Genomic DNA, 18,405 nt, shown 5'->3' on the forward strand with positions numbered 1-18,405 from the left:
GATCATTTTTCTGTCTTTAGTTGTTGAATTTGTTGAAATTTCAGGGAGTGGTATCCAGAGCCCCCCTAACAGCATCATTTCTCTGATGTTACTTCCAGTTTTTTAATTTTTTAACCCCTCTTTTTTACAAATTCTAAAAAGCATAACTCAAAAAATGTAACATAAAAATATTTTTTAATGTCAGAATAAATTTAATTTTGTTGTATTTATTTTGTTTAATTACCATAAAAGCATGCTTGGACTTTATATTTTTTCTTTAATATCTGACTTAATTATTATAACATATTTCTCAGAAATTTGTATATAGTGTGCCTACAATTATTTGTAGAAATTTAAATGCACCCTGACTTCCGAAAGTTTGAGAACCACTGTCCTATACTATCCCTTTGGATTAAAACAAATCCAAACCACCATATCATTTTATTCATAAATGCTTGGAGACTCATATTTTAAAATTTATTTAAATGTTTGGGATATAATTTTAGATTTGGAAACATTGCAGCTAAAAACATTGGAACCAAATATAAAATGAGAAGACATAATTTGTGCTCTCAACTGAAATTTTCTTGGAAATCTTTACTGTGACTTCTTATTTTACTAATGAGAAAATGGAGTCACAGTAATATGTGTTTGTGGTTGAAGTTTCAGCTCCAAATCTAGGTGAACCTGCTCTACACATGCAAAGGTGACATTGCTGTGCAGCAACCATACTAGTTCAAGGTCTGAAATATCTCACTGGAATTGCTAGGAAAGGCCTAATCTGTGCCAAAATCTCAGTGAAAGCATATTTTATCTTTAAACCTTTTAGATGTCAACACTTTAAGAAACAACAGTACTGGCCCTGGCCGGTTGGCTCAGCGGTAGAGCGTCGGCCTGGCGTGTGGAAGTCCCGGGTTCGATTCCCGGCCAGGGCACACAGGAGAGGCGCCCATCTGCTTCTCCACCCCTCCCCCTCTCCTTCCTCTCTGTCTCTCTCTTTTCCTCCCGCAGCAGAGGCTCCACTGGAGCAAAAGATGGCCTGGGCGCTGGGGATGGCTCCTTGGCCTCTGCCCCAGGCGCTAGAATGGCTCTGGTCATGACAGAGCATCGCCTCTGGTGGGCGTGCCGGGTGGATCCTGGTTGTGCGCATGCAGGATTCTGTCTGACTGCCTCCCTGTTTCCAGCTTTGGAAAAATGAAAAAAAAAAAAAAAAAAAAGAAACAACAATACCTGAGCAGAATAATGAGAAATCTGTTATCATGCTTAAGTCTTCCTTAAAGGCAATCACAGACAATCATGGTTATTCTGAAAAAACAAAAGAAAATAAAATATACAGCATAAAGAAAAAAGAGCATGATCTTATTACCCTCAAAAAAGCATTTTAAACATTCATACAAATTTACATATATATATGTATATATATATACATACACACATGCATAGGTGATGTTGGGTATAAAATTTTGTAATCTGCTTTTAGTTACTAGAAAATAGTAAGCATTCTAAACATTTTTTTATAACATTAAATACTATTGGGCATTTTTTTTCAGGTATAACTTGCAATGGATACTCACTTGTACTTTGTTTTATTTCATTGATTGTTTTCTCATATGTGCCTTGACTGGGGGGCTATAGCAGACTGAGTGACCCTTTGCTCAAGCCAGCAACCTTGGACTCAAGCTGATGAGCCTTGCTCAAACCAGCTGAGCCTGAACTCAAACTGGCAACCTCAGGGTTTTGAACCTGTGTCCTTCGTGTCCCAGTGTAATGCTCTATCCATTGTGTCACTGCCTGGTCAGGCTGTATTATTTCTTTAGAATAATTCTTATAATGAAACATAAAAAGTCAACATACTCTTTATAAAATAAACCTTGTTTTTTTCCTTAGTGTATTTTCATTTATTCTTAGTATATTTTTATATAAATATGCTAAAGGATATACTGACAATTTCTTTAGTATGTTCTTTTATTTTGAATATATTTTATAGTTCTTCCTAATGTAGTTTTCTAAATTCTTTACCTTTATGAATATTTCTTTAATTTTTATCGACTATTTCTTTACTTTTTAGATTATTTTGAATTTAAATAATTTTTTATTTTTAATTGCAATTGATACACAATAGTATATTAGTTTTAGGTGTATAATCCAGTGATTAGACATGATGTAACTTACTAAGTGATCACCCTGATAAATCACCCATCTGACATTATACATAGTTATAATATTATTGACTATATCCACTATGCTGTACTTTACATCCTTGTGAAAATTCTGTTATTACCAGTTTGTACTTCTTAAATTGTTTGCACTGATCTTCCAAACCTGTCTCTCAGCTGGAAACTGTCATAACATTCTCTGAATCTGAGTCTGTTTTTTATTTTGCTTGTTTTTATTTTTATTTTTAGATTCATTGGTTGAGAGATATGTACTTATTGACATTTTATTATCCATATTTTGTATTTATTTTTTCTTCTTCTTAAAGAAGATCCTTAAACATTTCATGTGATACTGATTTGATGATGATAAACTTCGTTAGCTTTTTCTTATCTGGGAAGCATTTTATATGTCCTTTGATTCTAAATGAAACTTTGCTGAGTAGAGTAATCATGGTTGTAGGTCCTTGCTTTTCATCACTTTGAATATTTCTTGCCACTTCCTTCTGGCCTGCAAAGTTTCTGTTGAGAAATCAGCTGACAGTCTTACAGAAACTCCCTTCTATTGATAGGTAACTGAATGCTTTTCTCTTGCTGCTTTTAAGGTTCTCCTTGTTTTAACCCTTTGGAGAAAAATAAGTTATGAAAAAGGCAACAAACAAACAAATAAAATAAAAACCTTTGGCACTTTCGTTGTGATGTGCCTTGGTGTGAGTCTTTTGGGTTCATTTTGTTTGGGATTCTTTATACTTCCTGGATTTATAGAAATATGTCTATTTCCTTCACCAGGTTAGAGAAATTTTCCATCATTTTTTTTCACATAGGTTTTCTTTTTTAAATATTATTTTTATTTATTTATTATTTTATTAAGATGATTAAATTTAACAGGGTGACATTGGTCAACTAGAGTATGTGGATTTTGGGAAAACATCTCCACATTATTTCACATAGGATTTTAATTCCTTGTTCTCTCTCTGCTCCTTCTGGCACCCACATGATGAAAATGTTGGTATGCTTAAAGTTGTGCTAGAGGGTCCTTATACTAGCCTTAAATTTTTTAGATTATTTTTTCTTTTTGGTATTCTAATTGGGTGTTTTCTACTTCCTTATCTTTTAAATTTCTGATTGGATTCTCTGCTCTGATTTGACCTGTCACCACCACAGTTTATGCCCTTTGTGTATTCTACAATTCAATTAATGTATTCTTCATTTTTAACTGTATTTTTTTCTTTTTCATATTTTCTAGTCCATTTTTATGTTTCTTATTCCTTTGTATAAGTTCTCACTAAGTTCATTTATTTTTCCCCTATGTTCATTGAACATCTTTATAACCAGTGTTTTGAATGCTGCATTTGGTAAATTTTCTTTCTTCCTTTTTTTTTTTTTTCAAGACAGAGATAGAGATGGGGCAGGGGACAGATAGGCACAGACAGACATGAAGGGAGAGAGATGAGAAGTATCCTCTCATAATTGCAGCACCTTAGTTGTTCATTGATTACTTTCTCATATGTGTCTTGACCAGGGGACTCCAGCCAAGTCAGTTACTGCTTGCTCAAGCCAGCAATCTTGGGCTTCAAGCCAGGAACCTTTGGGCTCAAGCCAGTGACCAGGGAGTCATGTCTATAACCCCACAATTGCTACCCGACACACACTCTGGTGAGCCCATGCTCAGGTCAGATGGGCCTGTGCTCAAGCCAGAGACCTTGTGTTTTGAATCTGGGTCCTTAGCATCCCAGGCTGATGTTTTATCCACTGTGCTTCCACCTTGTCAAGCTGTATCTAGTAGATTTCTTGTCTCCAGTTTTTTGTTTTTTTTTTTCTATCCTGGAGTTTTGTTCTGTTATTTCATTTAAAACAATTCTCTTTTTTTTGTCTACTCATTTTGGCAGCCACCCTGTTTGTTTCTATGTGTTAGGTAGAGCTGCTATGCCTCCCAAGCTTGATAGTAGTTGTCCTATAGGGTCTAGTAGCACAGCCTCCCTGTTTACCCTAGCTGATCACTGCAGGTTTGCCAGTCCCCCACCCCATGTGCGCTGTGTACACCCTACTGTTGTAGTGGAGCCTTGATTGCTGTTGACACCTAAATTAAATAAATTTGCCTCCAGGTTTGTTGGCTGCAAGAACTGGCTGCAACCATCATGGAGGATCAGCTCTGCAGGGGCCAACCTTATTGAGCAGAACTTACTTCTGCAGGGACCTGGTTTCTACTGAGTTCATCCTTTGAGTGTCTTGCTTATGGAGGTGGTTGGTTGGTTGGTGCTTTGACATGGTCTGAAGTTGTCCAGTGGGTACACTGTCCCTGGAATCTCCTGGAACATGTATGTAAAGGTTAGCTTCCACCTCTGTTTTGCCTGGTGCTACATGGCATGAGCTACAAAGTGATTTGCAAATGGCTTCTACTTGGGCTTGGCTTGGAGGTACCCAGAAGAGGCCAAGCTGTGAACCAAAGTTTGCTGCCCTGCCTGACCTGTGCTGGCGCAGTGGATAAAGCATCGGCCTGGAATGCTGCGGTTGCTGGTTCGAAAACCTGGGCTTGCCTGGTCAAGGCACATATGAGAGTTGATGCTTTCTGTTCCTCCCACCTACCTTCTCTCTCTTTCTCTCTCTCATCCTGTATCTCCTCTCTGAAATGAATAAATAAAATAGAACAAATTTTATTTGCCCCTATTGCTATGCCTGGAGCTACCTAAGCAAGAGTTTTGGGGCACACTGAAGCCAGATGCTGCTTATTTGAGAGATTTTCGGAAAACCTGAAAAATAAGCCAAGACAGGCCATTCATATGATAAAGCCACTGAAAACAGCTTGCATGGGGCCTGCAAATTGGTTGGGTCAGGTCTTAAGGAATCATCATGGAAGAATTACCAGTGTAAGACAGATCGATAGAGTCTCAGAAATGGCATCTCTGTCCTGGTTTTGTTGGGGGATAGCTTAGAAAAGGAAAATGGCAACTGCCAGCACTTCTGTCAGAGAGAAAGCTGCCTTCCAGCTCTCTCACCTTGTTGCCAGACATTTTGGTTTCTTTTGCTATGTCCCTGCTGTCTTTTGAACTGTTGTCCCAGCCTTGCTTTTTAGAGCCAAGTGAGTCCTAGTAAGTTAATGAGTGAGATCTTTAAGAGTAACTGCTTGGGACGGTAACCGCCTTCTGTCTCACTCAGCCATAGCCCTTGCTGGTTTTTATAGCCAAATGTTTTGCATACTTTTCTTTCTGGCACTAGGAAGCTGGGCTGGGAGGCCTCATGTGGGGCTGGGAGCCCTGGCTCCTCAGAGGGAACTTCCAAAGCCAAGATATCCTTCTTAATATTTACCCACCACACATGGGTGTGATACCGGCCAACTCTGGGTCTTCGCTCCTCCAACCAGTCTCCATGTGGCTCTGTTATATCCTTAGTTATATAGGACTTCTGTTCAGCTAGATTTCAGGCAGTTCTCAATGATGGTCATTCTGTAGTTTAGTTGTAATTTTGATGTGGTTGTGGAAGGATGCTAGTACCATGCTGACCTGCGATGCCATCTTGACTGGAAGGCAGGAATACAGTATTTCTTTTAAAGTGTGGTTCTCTGAATAAGAGCCTGTCTTGTTTAATCTGAACAGTTAGAATAATGTTATTTCTTTAATGTGGAATTCATATATCTCTTAATATAGCCTCACTTGGAGTATATGCTTTAAGCATATTTATTGCACCCTTAGTATATATTTATACTAAAACCATTAGGATATTGTGTTCATAATATTCTTTCACTGAAAAATATATAACTGTTTTTTGAACCAAATTTAAGTCTTTACCTTGATACCAGTTAGGTTTTTATCTTTTTGGTATTAGTCCAACATTTTCGCATTTTGAGATGGACGTGATTATTTTACCTTATTTTCTATTTGTTAGCTATCTCTACCAGCTTTGTGCTTCTTGTGCTCTATATCAATGCCTACTAAATTTTACATCAAGAAACTGTCAAATTCTTAAATAAAATTAGACTATTATGTTCATTTTAAGGAATAGATACTTTTACATTATATAATACCTATAGAGAAGATGCTTTAACTTATTTTTTTCCAGGTAATTTTATATTTGAAAAAATTAGGGTTAAGTTATAATCATTTTTGTGATACTGTATTATCAAATGTTAAGAGAAATTTGTTTTTAATTTCTGCTTTACATTTTAGTATAAACCAGCTTTCTTAAACACTGTCTCCAAAAGGCACACAAAGGTTTATACAACTAGTGTTTTTATGCCTATACTTTCTGATCGTGATTCATGCCTTTAGTTGACCTCAACCTTGATCAACCCATGAGCTGTTGAAACAGCTAATTTGTTATCTATTTCTGCATGTAATATTTTTCTTTCTTTAGAGCTTCAGGAGATCAGCAGCACAAATGTATCTTAGCTTTATTTTATTTTGTTTGAATCAACTTGAGTGGTGCTTCAAGTGTTCTGTCACCCTCACAAAGAACATTTTTGAGTCATTTGAATAAATATTAGGTGTTATATATTTTATTTAGGGAGACACTGAAGGAATCAGTTGATTAGTTCAGAATCCTCATGAAATATTCAACCAGCTTAGAATATTTTAGACTTCTAGTCAACAAAAACAACAGCTTTTATGGTTCTCATATGGATAAATTTATGATCTGAGACTAATGGACTTTGGTTTATTTCCAAAAGATTAAGGCATTATATGGATTCATATTTAACTGATAACAGCACAGACTTTAATACATTGCTCTATATTATAGATTATACAGTATTAAATCATAAATTTTATAACATGAGTGCACCCTGATGATGTCTTATGTTATATATGTGAAATTGTTACACAGGAAGAGGAAGCTTTAGAGACTATCAACAGTTTTGCAGATTAAGTCAAACAAGCTAAATACACACATACACATGCAAACACATACATGCATGTGTCCGTATTTGGACATGTAAAAAGCTAAAACCAAGTATCTTGACACCATATCAGGATTTGTTTGTTCATTGTACATGTTCATTGACCTTCCTGCCTCAGTCTTTTCCTACTACATATTATATATAGCTCACCCTGTTTCAGACTGATCTTTATAATACTCAGATTATATCACTACCATAATTTAGAATCTTGACTTGTTCCTTGTTTCCAGCATAATGTGTGCCAACTTCTTTCTAACTTGCCCTATGCCCTTCATGATCTCATTGTCATGCTCAACCACATAACTTTTTGTGTAGTTCTTCCATAATGCCTGCTACTTCAAGCCATTGTATATGCTGGGCATGCCATTCTCTCTGAGTTACCCTTCCGTTCCACTTTCTGAAAAATTTGCATTTATTTTTCTCCATCTAGTACCAAAATTTCTTCTATGAGCTTTTTCCTGCCCATCCTTTATAGTTAACCACTCCCTACTCTGTTACATCTGGACTTTATCGTATTACATTAGTTTCCTATGCATTTATTTGCATGCTTGAAATCCAGATAATTATATGTCTGTCTTTCCTGCTAGATAATATGTATGTCTAGAGTGAGACTCTTATTATTTATCTTTTAAACTTTTCATCTCTGCCATTAATATTGAGAGAGCAATGAACCTAACACAGTACCCAGCAAATAATAGGAACTAAATAAAGTTTTCTTAAATTGAGTAAAAATTATCCTTTTATGTCACAAAGACAATGAATGCTTGGAGTAGAAGACCTGCCATTTGGTTCCTGTTCCTCACATGGGGCACCACTTTTCAGGGAGACAATGACTACTCAGAATAGCAAACCTGTCATTTGCTTCCTGTTCCTCACATGGGGCACCGCTTGTTGTGAAGACAATGACTACCCAGAGACCAAATAAAATGTACCCATGGGCTTAGGGGAGGCAACAATCTTGGTCAGTAGATCTAAGGACTGCAGCCCCATTACCAGCCTTATTAGCCAGAACATATAACTCAAGGAAGCAGAAAAAAGTTTTCAGGGGGTAAAGTAAAGGACAGAGAACATGCTGACTCTTAACCTCTGTTCTGAGAGCCTAAACATTTTCTTGTTGCTAAATCTTATCCCGCTGTTTTGCTGTTTCCACCATGTACTGTTCCTAGTATGGGGTCAGAGAGGCCCTTGAACTCTAATCTACTCAGGGTTTTTACTCTAGGGCACCTCACTGTTTCTGATTGTTTATTCTAACTCTGCAAATTTTCACAGCATATTCCCACAATTTTACATGAGTAAGGTATTCATAAAACATTAAGTAGGTGATTAGCATTCTAAAGAATATTCTACTGACCTAGATAACCAGTTACTTTCTGGGATAGACTCTTGGATGTGCTATGGAGGTTTCATCAGTAGAGACATGACTCACTGTTGTCTGGACTCTGAAGAAATTCTGAGTATGTTTGCCAGGTTCCTGACTGTGGTTGACTAGAAATGGCAGACAGGGCACTCAGGTGTGCATATAAAATATTTGAGTTTTGAAAATTAAATTTTGCCATTAAATTTTTTTTTAATATTAATATTTTTTTTATTAAATTTAATGCAGTAACATTGATAAATCAGGGTACATATGTTGAGAGAAAATATCTCTAGATTATTTTGACATTTGATTGTGCTGTATACCCCTCCCGCAAAGTTAAATTGTCTTCTGTCACCTTCTATCTGATTTTCTTTGTGCCCCTCCCCTCCCCTAACCCCTCTCTCCTTCTTCACCCCCTCCCCCCTCTCCCAACCCCCCCCCCCGCCCCTGTTGCCATCACATTCTTGTTCATGTCTCTGAGTCTCATTTTTATGTCCCTTCTATGTATGGATTCATCTCAGTTTTTTTTCTGATTTACTTATTTCACTCCGTATAATGTTATCAAGGTCCATCCATGTTATTGTAAATGATCCGATATCATCATTTCTTATGGCTGAGTAGTATTCCATAGTATATATGTACCAAAGTTTTTTAATCCACTCGTCCTCTGACGGACACTTGGGCTGTTTCCAGATCTTCGCTATTGTGAACAATGCTGCCACAAACATGTGGGTGCATTTCTCCTTTTCGAGCCGTTCTATGGTGTCCTTGGGGTATATTCCTAAAAGTGGGATAGCTGGGTCAAAAGGCGGTTTGATTTTCAGTTTTTTGAGGAATCTCCATACTGTTTTCCACAGTGGCTGCACCAATCTGCATTCCCACCAGCAGTGCAGGAGGGTCCCCTTTTCTCCACATCCTCGCCAGCACTTATTCTGTGTTGTTTTGTTGATAAGCGCCATTCTGACTGGTGTAAGGTGATATCTCATTGTGGTTTTAATTTGCATTTCTCTAATGATTAGTGATGTTGAGCATTTTTTCATATGCCTATTGGCCATCTGTATGTCCTCTTTGGAGAAGTGTCTATTCATCTCTTTTGCCCATTTTTGGATTGGGTTGTTTGTCTTCCTGGTGTTGAGTTTTACAAGTTCTTTATAAATTTTGGTTATTAACCCCTTATCAGACGTATTGTCAAATATGTTCTCCCATTGTGTAGTTTGTCTTTTTATTCTGTTCTTGTTGTCTTTAGCTGTGCAAAAGCTTTTTAGTTTGATATAGTCCCATTTGTTTATCCTGTCTTTTATTTCATTTCCCCGTGGATATAAATCAGCAAATATATTGCTCCGAGAGATGTCGGAGAGCTTCCTGCCTATGTTTTCTTCTAAGATGCTTATGGTTTCACGGCCTCCATTCAAGTCTTTTATCCATTTTGAGTTTATTTTTGTGAGTGGTGTAAGCTGGTGATCTAGTTTCATTTTTTTGCAGGTAGCTGTCCAATTTTCCCAACACCATTTGTTAAAGAGGCTGTCTTTACTCCATTGTATTTCCTTACCTCCTTTGTCAAATATCAGTTGTCCATAGAACTGTGGGTTTATTTCTGGGTTCTCTGTTCTATTCCATTGATCTATATGCCTGTTCTTATGCCAGTACCAGGCTGTTTTGAGTACAATGGCCTTGTAGTATAACTTGATATCAGGAAGTGTGATACCTCCCACTTTATTCTTCTTTTTTAAGATTGCTGAGGCTATTCGTGTCCTTTTTTGGTTCCATATAAATTTTTGGAATATGTGTTCTATATCTTTGAAGTATGTCATTGGTATTTTAATTGTATTGCATTGAATTTATAAATTGCTTTGGGTAATATAGACATTTTAATGATGTTTATTCTTCCTAACCATGAGCACGGCATATGCTTCCACTTGTTAGTATCTTCCTTGATTTCTTTTATCAATGTTTTGTAATTTTCCGAGTACAAGTCTTTAGTCTCCTTGGTTAAGTTTACTCCTAGGTACTTTATTTTTTTGGTTGTAATTGTGAAGGGGATTGTTTCCTTAATTTCTCTTTCTGACTGTTCATTGTTGGTGTATAAAAATGCTTCTGATTTCTGAGTATTGATTTTATATCCTGCCACTTTGCTGAATTTATTTATCAGGTCCAGTAGTTTTTTGACTGAGACTTTAGGGTTTTCTATATACAATATCATATCATCTGCAAATAATGATAGTTTTACTTCTTCTTTTCCAACTTGAATGCCTTTTATTTCTTCTTCTTGTCTGATTGCTGTGGCTAGGACTTCCAGGACTATGTTAAATAAGAGTGGTGAAAGGGGGCACCCCTGCCTTGTTCCTGATCTTAAGGGTATTGCTTTTAATTTTTGCCCATTGAGTATGATGTTGGCTGTGGGTTTGTCATAGATGGCTTTTATCATGTTGAGGTATGTTCCCTGTATTCCCACTTTGCTGAGAGTTTTGATCATGAATGGGTGCTGGATTTTATCAAATGCTTTTTCTGCATCTATTGAAATTATCATATGGTTTTTCTCCTTCTTTTTGTTTATGTGATGAATCACATTGATTGATTTACGAATATTGTACCAGCCTTGCCTCCCCAGAATAAATCCCACTTGATCATGGTGTATGATTTTTTTCATATATTGTTGGATCCGGTTTGCTAATATTTTGTTGAGGATTTTAGCATCTATATTCATCAGAGATATTGGCCTATAATTTTCTTTCTTTGTGTGGTCTTTGCCTGTTTTTTGGAATCAGAATTATGCTCGCCTCATAAAAGGAGTTTGGAAGTCTTCCTTCCTCTTGAATTTTTTGAAATAGTTTGAGAAGGATAGGAGTTAGTTCTTCTTTGAATATTTGGTAGAATTCCGTTGTGAAGCCATCGGGCCCCGGACTTTTCTTTGTTGGGAGTTTTTTGATAACTGTTTCGAACTCCTTTGGTGTAATTGGTCTGTTTAAATTTTCTGATTCTTTCAGATTGATTTTTGGAAGATTGTATGTTTCAAGGAATTTGTCCATTTCATCTAGGTTGTCTAGTTTTTTGGCATACAGTTCTTCATAGTATTTTCTTACAATATTTTGTATTTCTGTTGTGTCAGTTGTTATTTCTCCTCTCTCATTTCTAATTTTATTTATTTGAGTCCTCTCTCTCTTTTTCTTGGTGAGTCTACTTAAAGGTGCATCAATCTTGTTTACCTTTTCAAAGAACCAGCTCCTAGTTTCATTGATCCTCTGTATTGTTTCTTTAGCCTCTATGTCATTTATTTCTGCTCTGATCTTTATTATTTCCTTCCTTCTACTACATTTGGGCTTTACTTGCTGTTCTTTTTCTAATTCTTTTAGATGCAGGGTTAAGTTGTTTATTTGAGCTTTTTCTAGCTTCTGAAAGTGTGCCTATAGTGCTATGAACTTCCCTCTCAGCACTGCTTTCGCTGTGTCCCATAAATTTTGAGTTGTTGTATGCTCATTGTCATTTGTTTCTAGGAATTTCTTTATTTCTTCTTTGATCTCATTCTTAATCCATTCATTATTTAACACCCTGCTATTTAGTTTCCATGTGTTTGAGAATTTTTGAGCTTTTCTGCTGTGATTCATTTCTAGTTTCATGCCGTTGTGATCGGAGAAAGTGGTTGATATGATTTCAGTCTTCTTAAATTTGTTGAGAGCACTTTTGTGCCCTAACATGTGGTCTATCCTAGAGAATGTACCATGAGCACTTGAAAAGAATGTATATTCTGCTGCTTCAGGGTGAAAGGTTCTGAAGATATCTATTAAATAGAGTTGATCTAGTGTTTCCAATAAGTCTGCTGTTTCTTTGTTAATTTTCTTTCTTGAGGATCTATCTATTGATGTTAGTGGGGTATTGAAATCCCCTACTATTATAGTATTGCTGTTGATCTCGCCCTTTAAATCCATTAAAATCTGTTTTATATATTTGGGTGCTCCTATATTAGGTGCATAGATATTTATAATAGTTATATCTTCCTGTTGGATTACTCCCTTTATCATTATGTAGTGGCCTTCTTTATCTCTTACTATATCCTTTGTTTTAAAGTCCAATTTGTCTGATATAAGTATTGCTACCCCAGCTTTTTTTTCATTTCCGTTTGCATGAAACATTTTTTTCCATCCTTTTACCTTCAATCTGTGTGTGTCTTTTGTTCTAAGGTGTGTCTCTTGTAGACAACATATGTATGGGTCCTGTTTTCTTATCCACGCAGCTACCCTATGTCTTTTGATTGGATCATTTAATCCATTTACATTTAAGGTTATTATTGATATGTAGTTGTTTATTGCCATTTTCTTCTTTAAAGGTGTATTCCTTTTTCTTTTTTTTTTTCTGTATTCTTTTCCCACTTTATCTGTTTACACCAGGCCCCTTAATATTTCCTGCAGCATTGGTTTGGTTGTAATGAATTCCTTGAGTTGTTTTTTGTCTGGGAAGCTTTTTATTTCTCCTTCAATTTTAAACGATAGCCTTGCTGGATAAAGTAGTCTTGGTTGTAGGTTCTTGTTCTGCATTACTTTGAATATTTCTTGCCATTCCCTTCTGGCCTCAAGTGTTTCTGTTGAGAAGTCAGATGTCATCCTTATGGGGGCTCCTTTGTAGGTGATAACTTTTTTTTCTCTTGCAGCTTTTAATATTTTCTCTTTATCGCTTAGCTTTGGTATTTTAATTATGATGTGTCTTGGTGTAGGTTTCTTTGGGTTTCTCTTTAATGGAGGCCTCTGTGCTTCTTGGATTTGTGAGAGTTTCTCTTGCATTAATTTAGGGAAGTTTTCAGCTATGATATGATTGAACAAAGTCTCTATCCCTTGTTCTTTTTCTTCTTCTTCAGGAACCCCTATGATGCGGATGTTATTTCTCTTCATGTTGTCACAGAGCTCTCTAAGAGTTTCCTCTGACTTTTTGAGTCTTTTTTCTCTTTTCTTCTCTGCTTTCATGCCTTCATTCCAGTTGTCTTCTAACTCGCTGATTTGATCCTCTGCTCTATCTATCCTGTTTTTAATTCCTTCCATTGTGGTCTTTATTTCTGATATTGTATTTGTCGTCTCCAACTGATTCTTTTTTATACTTGCTATTTCTTTATTTAGGTTTTCAAACTCCACCTCCATTGTTGTTCTAAGATCCCTAAGCATCCTTACAATCATTATTTTGAACTCCGCATCTGGAAGTTTGATTATTTCCATATCACTCAGTTCATCTCTCGAAAGTGTCTCTTGTGGTTTCATTTGGATTGCACTCCTTTGTTTTCTCATCTTCTTCTTCTTTTTTTTTTTATTTGTAGAGTTGATTGAGTCTAGGCTTGGTGTTGTCTGCCTCCAGTTTTCAGTTGTGTTATTTTTAGGTCTTCGTGGGTTGGTATCAGCTATTATTTGTAATCCACTTTCGGATTTGGGCAGCTTTGAAGTCTTGATTTGTTTGTTTTCTTAACAGGTGATAGTCTTGTTAACTGATCTCAGCAGGGGGCTTCCTTGAAACTGTATCCAGGAATGCTGTGGGTGTAACCTGAGACGCTGAAGGTCTCTTCCTCCAACTAATCTCACTGGGGGCAGGGTTTTTTCTCTCAGCTTCAGTAGGGGGAGGTGTATCTCAGATCTCCATGGAGACCTGAGTTACTGCCCCTCCTCCCCACTTCTTGTTTTCAGCTGTGTCTTGTTGTGCTGATTGGAGCTGGATAGATGTCCGGAGATCTCTGATCTGGAAGCACTTCAGCTCTGTTTTGTGAAAGGTTCAGTCCCTCCCCCAGCTATGGCCGCCTCCAGCACGAATGAGTCAGCTTTTTTATTTTGTTTCTTGCATACCTTAGCCCCTCACAGTCTGTCCCTCTCCCTGTCTTTTCCACTTGGGAGATAAGCTGGTCTTTTCAACCCACCTTGCTCCCTGGTCGCCAGGTAAGTGGCTGTGAGCAGTAGTTTCTGCTCTTTTTCCTCTGTGAAATCCTCTCTGGGCTCTCAGCCTCACCCCCCTCCTTCCCTTCCTGTAAGCAGAGGAGATTCAGGCACTCCTTACCAGGATTATTGTGGCTTCCTCTTTGCTCCTTGGTTTTTGAGAGCTGTTCTTGCAGTTCAGTGTTGGTTTTTCATGCTGATTTTTTCTAAATTGATTTGTGTTCCAGTTTGGTGTTGAGAGCTGGGTGTCTGTGCATCCGCCTACTCCGCTGCCATCTTCTCTCTCCTTGCCATTAAATTTTGTTGGAAAAATATATGTGACCTTTTTCAAGTCAGTTATCTATGATATTACATCCACAATGGCATGGGTTTTAAACTTGCTCTGCCTGGGTTTGAAGTTTAGTTCTTTGTTCCTGCCCATGTAGTTGTCATTAAATTACTTAATTTATGAGTCCTGGTTTGTCCACCTGTTTAATAGAGTATAGTACTTCATAGAATTAGTGTGAAGATTGAGTAAGGGTAACATGGTAATGAATGTTAAGTGTTTAGAACAGTGTTTAGCACCAAATAAAACCTTGTGTTCTGCTGAACTGTGTTTAGATAAACTTGTTTATGTACAGAGTCTTTAGAGTTAGACATTTTATTATTTATTTATTATATGGTATGGGCAACCACTTCACTTTTATCTATGTCTATCAGTCTCAATTTTATATCCCACCTATATGAGAAATCAAACAATTCTTAGCTTTTTCTGATTTACTTGTTTCATTCAGTATAATGTTCTCAAGCTCCATCCATGTTGTAAATGGCAATATGTCATCATTTCTTATGGCTGATGAGTATTCCCTTGTACATATGGACCATATATTCTTTATTTAATCCTCTATCAAGTTATGCATTGGTTATTTTCATGTCCTGGCCACCGTGAATAATGCTGTAATGGTCCTGGGGGTACATGTGTCCTTATGTACCAGTGTTTTAGAATTTTTAGGGTAGATACTCAGTAAAGGGATTTCTGGGTCATATGGTAGTTCTATTCTTAGGTTTTTTGAGGAATCACCATACTTTCTTCCATAATGGTTGATTATTATAATTGAAGAGAAATGTTTACTATTATAATGATAAAGATTATCTAAGACAGTAAAGAGGAGGGAACTTTAAAAATAAAGATAAGTTTTTTATTAACATTTACAGTTTTTTGGTATATATTTTATTTTAATTTTTTTTTAATTAAAATAGGAAGTAACTTGCTACCTGCTGGATTTGTTGTCATCATCTTTGATGTTGTGCTAAGATCCTAGGTACTTCCTAAGGTTGCCTATTGTTTCAATCACAGAATTAAATATAGGAAGAAACTTGGTTTTCTTTTAACCATTTGACATGAGGAAATTTATCTTATAATCTAAGTCTGTAATATATTGCTACCTGGAAATATCAGTTAATAATTAACATGCGGTTGTTGGGGGCAATTTAGATACCAATGTCTAAATTGTTGGGAGATGCTATCAGTACTGCATGACCAGGTATCTCCTTGATGAAGGTACAGGCTAAATGGAGTGCAAAGAGACAGCAAGTTGGGAACTTCATTTAATAAGCATCCCTTACAAAGAAGCAGTGTCTGTTTGGAACCTCTTGGCTGATGGAAGCTGCCTGGTGACACATTGCTGCTGTGTGGTTCCTGCCCCCATAGACTAACTTGCTCTAAGCATTTCAGAAACAATTTGCATTTGTGACAATTCTTTCTGTGGTTCCAAATCCTTTCGTTGCTCTTTCCAGTAGGGTATTATTTTTTTTACAAACTATTTCGGAAAAATTTTCTCTCTTCAAATTACTATTTTTACATCTCATTTAAAAATGTGTTTTAATTCCACTTTTCTTTGTTACTTTATATTACAGTAGTTCTGTCTAAAAACCTATAAGCCAGGCAGGCAGCATTATAACAAATCTATTGACACAAACTGCAAATTCCAGCATTCATCCTTGTTGAAGTGTTGAGGACAAGTGAATGATTGCCAGGCATTTCAGATGTTTATTGGCCTATTTGAATTTTCTTCAGTAGTTCAGTTTCAGTTGACCGGAACCTTGCTGTGAGAAGATGAACACAAATCAACTCTTTGGAGTTGTAGCAGTTCAGTGCCTCCCTACCCGCCCCAACCCTCCCTGCTCTTTTCTGAGGTCCTTGGGCTCTATTTGACAAAGGATTCTGTCAGCCTGACATTGCATTTGATCTGCCACTAATGCTTTTTTCCCCCACATAGAAGAAATCAGACCTTCCCAGAGCAATGAGACTCTTCTGTCAGAAGATGAATGGAAGGTGTTAGTGCTGACAGGAAACACAGGGACTCAAGCCAATGTCACGCTTTGGGTGTATGGAGACAAAGGAACCACTGGGCCAATAAGTCTTAGCAAGGACATCTCTGAGCAGCTCTTCCTTCCAAAACAGGAGGATAACTTTCAGGTAAACAATATCGGCAGTAATATAGGTTATATTGAACATTTAAAAGGTATTTCTATAATACAGAATGGTGTAATTGTGTGTGTGTTCGTGTGTGTGTGTATGTGTGTGTGTCTGTGTGTGTGTGTCTGTGTGTCCTATGTAAAATAAATCTCTGGTATTAGAATTTTCATACATTGTCCTAATGTCTATTCTAATTATCAAAGATAACTTTTTTTCCCCCCTCACAAACAAGGTTGTTTCTTATGCAAACAAGGAAAGCTATAGAAGAATATTACTTTCTTTAAATATAATTTTTTAAGGCCATTGCTTTGAAGCTGCCCCCATAAACCATTAACTTCAACACATATTAAAACCAGATTTAGAGACTCTTTTAATAACGAAAACCCCTCCTTTTTTTGTATACTTGTATATACTTTTAGATGTGGCTCAGCTGAGCTGAGTCATGTAAAATCATTTTCTTGGCATCTTTAGATGCCATATTTTGAAGCTCTGCCCATGCCCATTAGAATCACTCTCTTCTTTCCTTAGCACCAGAGAATTGGGCCACATTGTTTCGAGTGTCCCTGTTTGCCTGTCTTGCTACCTTAGAGCCTTGGATAGATTTTAATTAGGGCAATTACATTCCACTTCACTAATGCACCCTACCCCTACCAGATGAAAACTTAAACATCAATTGTGTTCCCTGGAGAATATTCCTTTGTATCATGAGACTAGAGAATAACTGAGGCCAATCGAAGGCACTGAAGCCAAGGCTGTTTGAGGCCTCAGTACCTACCGATCACTAATACCCCAATGGTTTCTAGATCTTCAGACCAGAACCTGGCATTCTACTTTCACAATCTTTTTTTTTTCTTTTTTTAGTGAAAAAAACTATCATGCATTCATGAAGGAGCACTTATGCATTTCATAAGATTATTTGAAGATAAAGATGCTTGTTTAGAATTCACTGTATATATGTTAGTAGATAATAAGGCCACGCAACAGAGATCTATGATCACCCATACTATATTATGGTACATGTATTTGTATGCTGGTAAATCCTATTAGTAGTTTTCTGAAAAAATTTACCCAGGGACCAGTTTTGAAAAGAATGGTATAGATTCTCAGTGTTGATTGCACTTTGGAATCACCTGGGGAGTTTTAAAACTACTGATGCCTAGTCCCACCTCCAGAGATTCTGCTTTATTTTATCTAGGGAGCAGCCTGGGCACTGAGGTTTTTAAAAGTTCTCAAGTGTTTCTAAAGTGCTGTCAAGGTTGAGGATTCTAGTTATAACACTAGAGTGCAAATCAGGTGAGCTGGATTGTAGTCCTAGATTTCTATAGATTCACTTGTGTAACCTTGAATATATCACTAATTTTCTCCAGGCCAACATTATTTTTGCATATAGAATACAGGCAGTGATAGCTGCTTCTTTTTTCTAAATTTTAGGGTTGTCTGATGACAAAAAGATAAAAATATATATGCATTAAAAATTTCCTAGTGACATATGGGGAATGTAGTAAATGGTTAAGAACAGAGATCCTGGAGTTATAAAGACCAGGTTCAAAGCCAGAATGACTACTCATTAGTTCTGTGACCTTGAGCAGATTGCTCATTCTCATTAGTCTTTATTTTCCTTTTTTAGTGACGTGGAGGAATATAAAATAGTAAAAAGGCTTGTCATG

General features: G+C 36.8%; 1 protein-coding gene across 1 annotated transcript in view; it reads left to right on the forward strand.

Moving 5' to 3' along the window:
• RP1 (RP1 axonemal microtubule associated) overlaps window positions 1-18,405 on the forward strand; it is a 413,345-nt gene that overhangs the window by 220,953 nt on the left and 173,987 nt on the right. The window contains exon 18 of the mRNA XM_066266133.1: window positions 16,539-16,738. Coding sequence (XP_066122230.1) covers window positions 16,539-16,738 — 200 coding nt within the window. The remainder of the gene's footprint in view (window positions 1-16,538; window positions 16,739-18,405) is intronic.

This window comes from Saccopteryx bilineata, chromosome 3 (genome assembly GCF_036850765.1).
Source record: "Saccopteryx bilineata isolate mSacBil1 chromosome 3, mSacBil1_pri_phased_curated, whole genome shotgun sequence".
Taxonomy (NCBI): Eukaryota; Metazoa; Chordata; class Mammalia; order Chiroptera; family Emballonuridae; genus Saccopteryx; species Saccopteryx bilineata.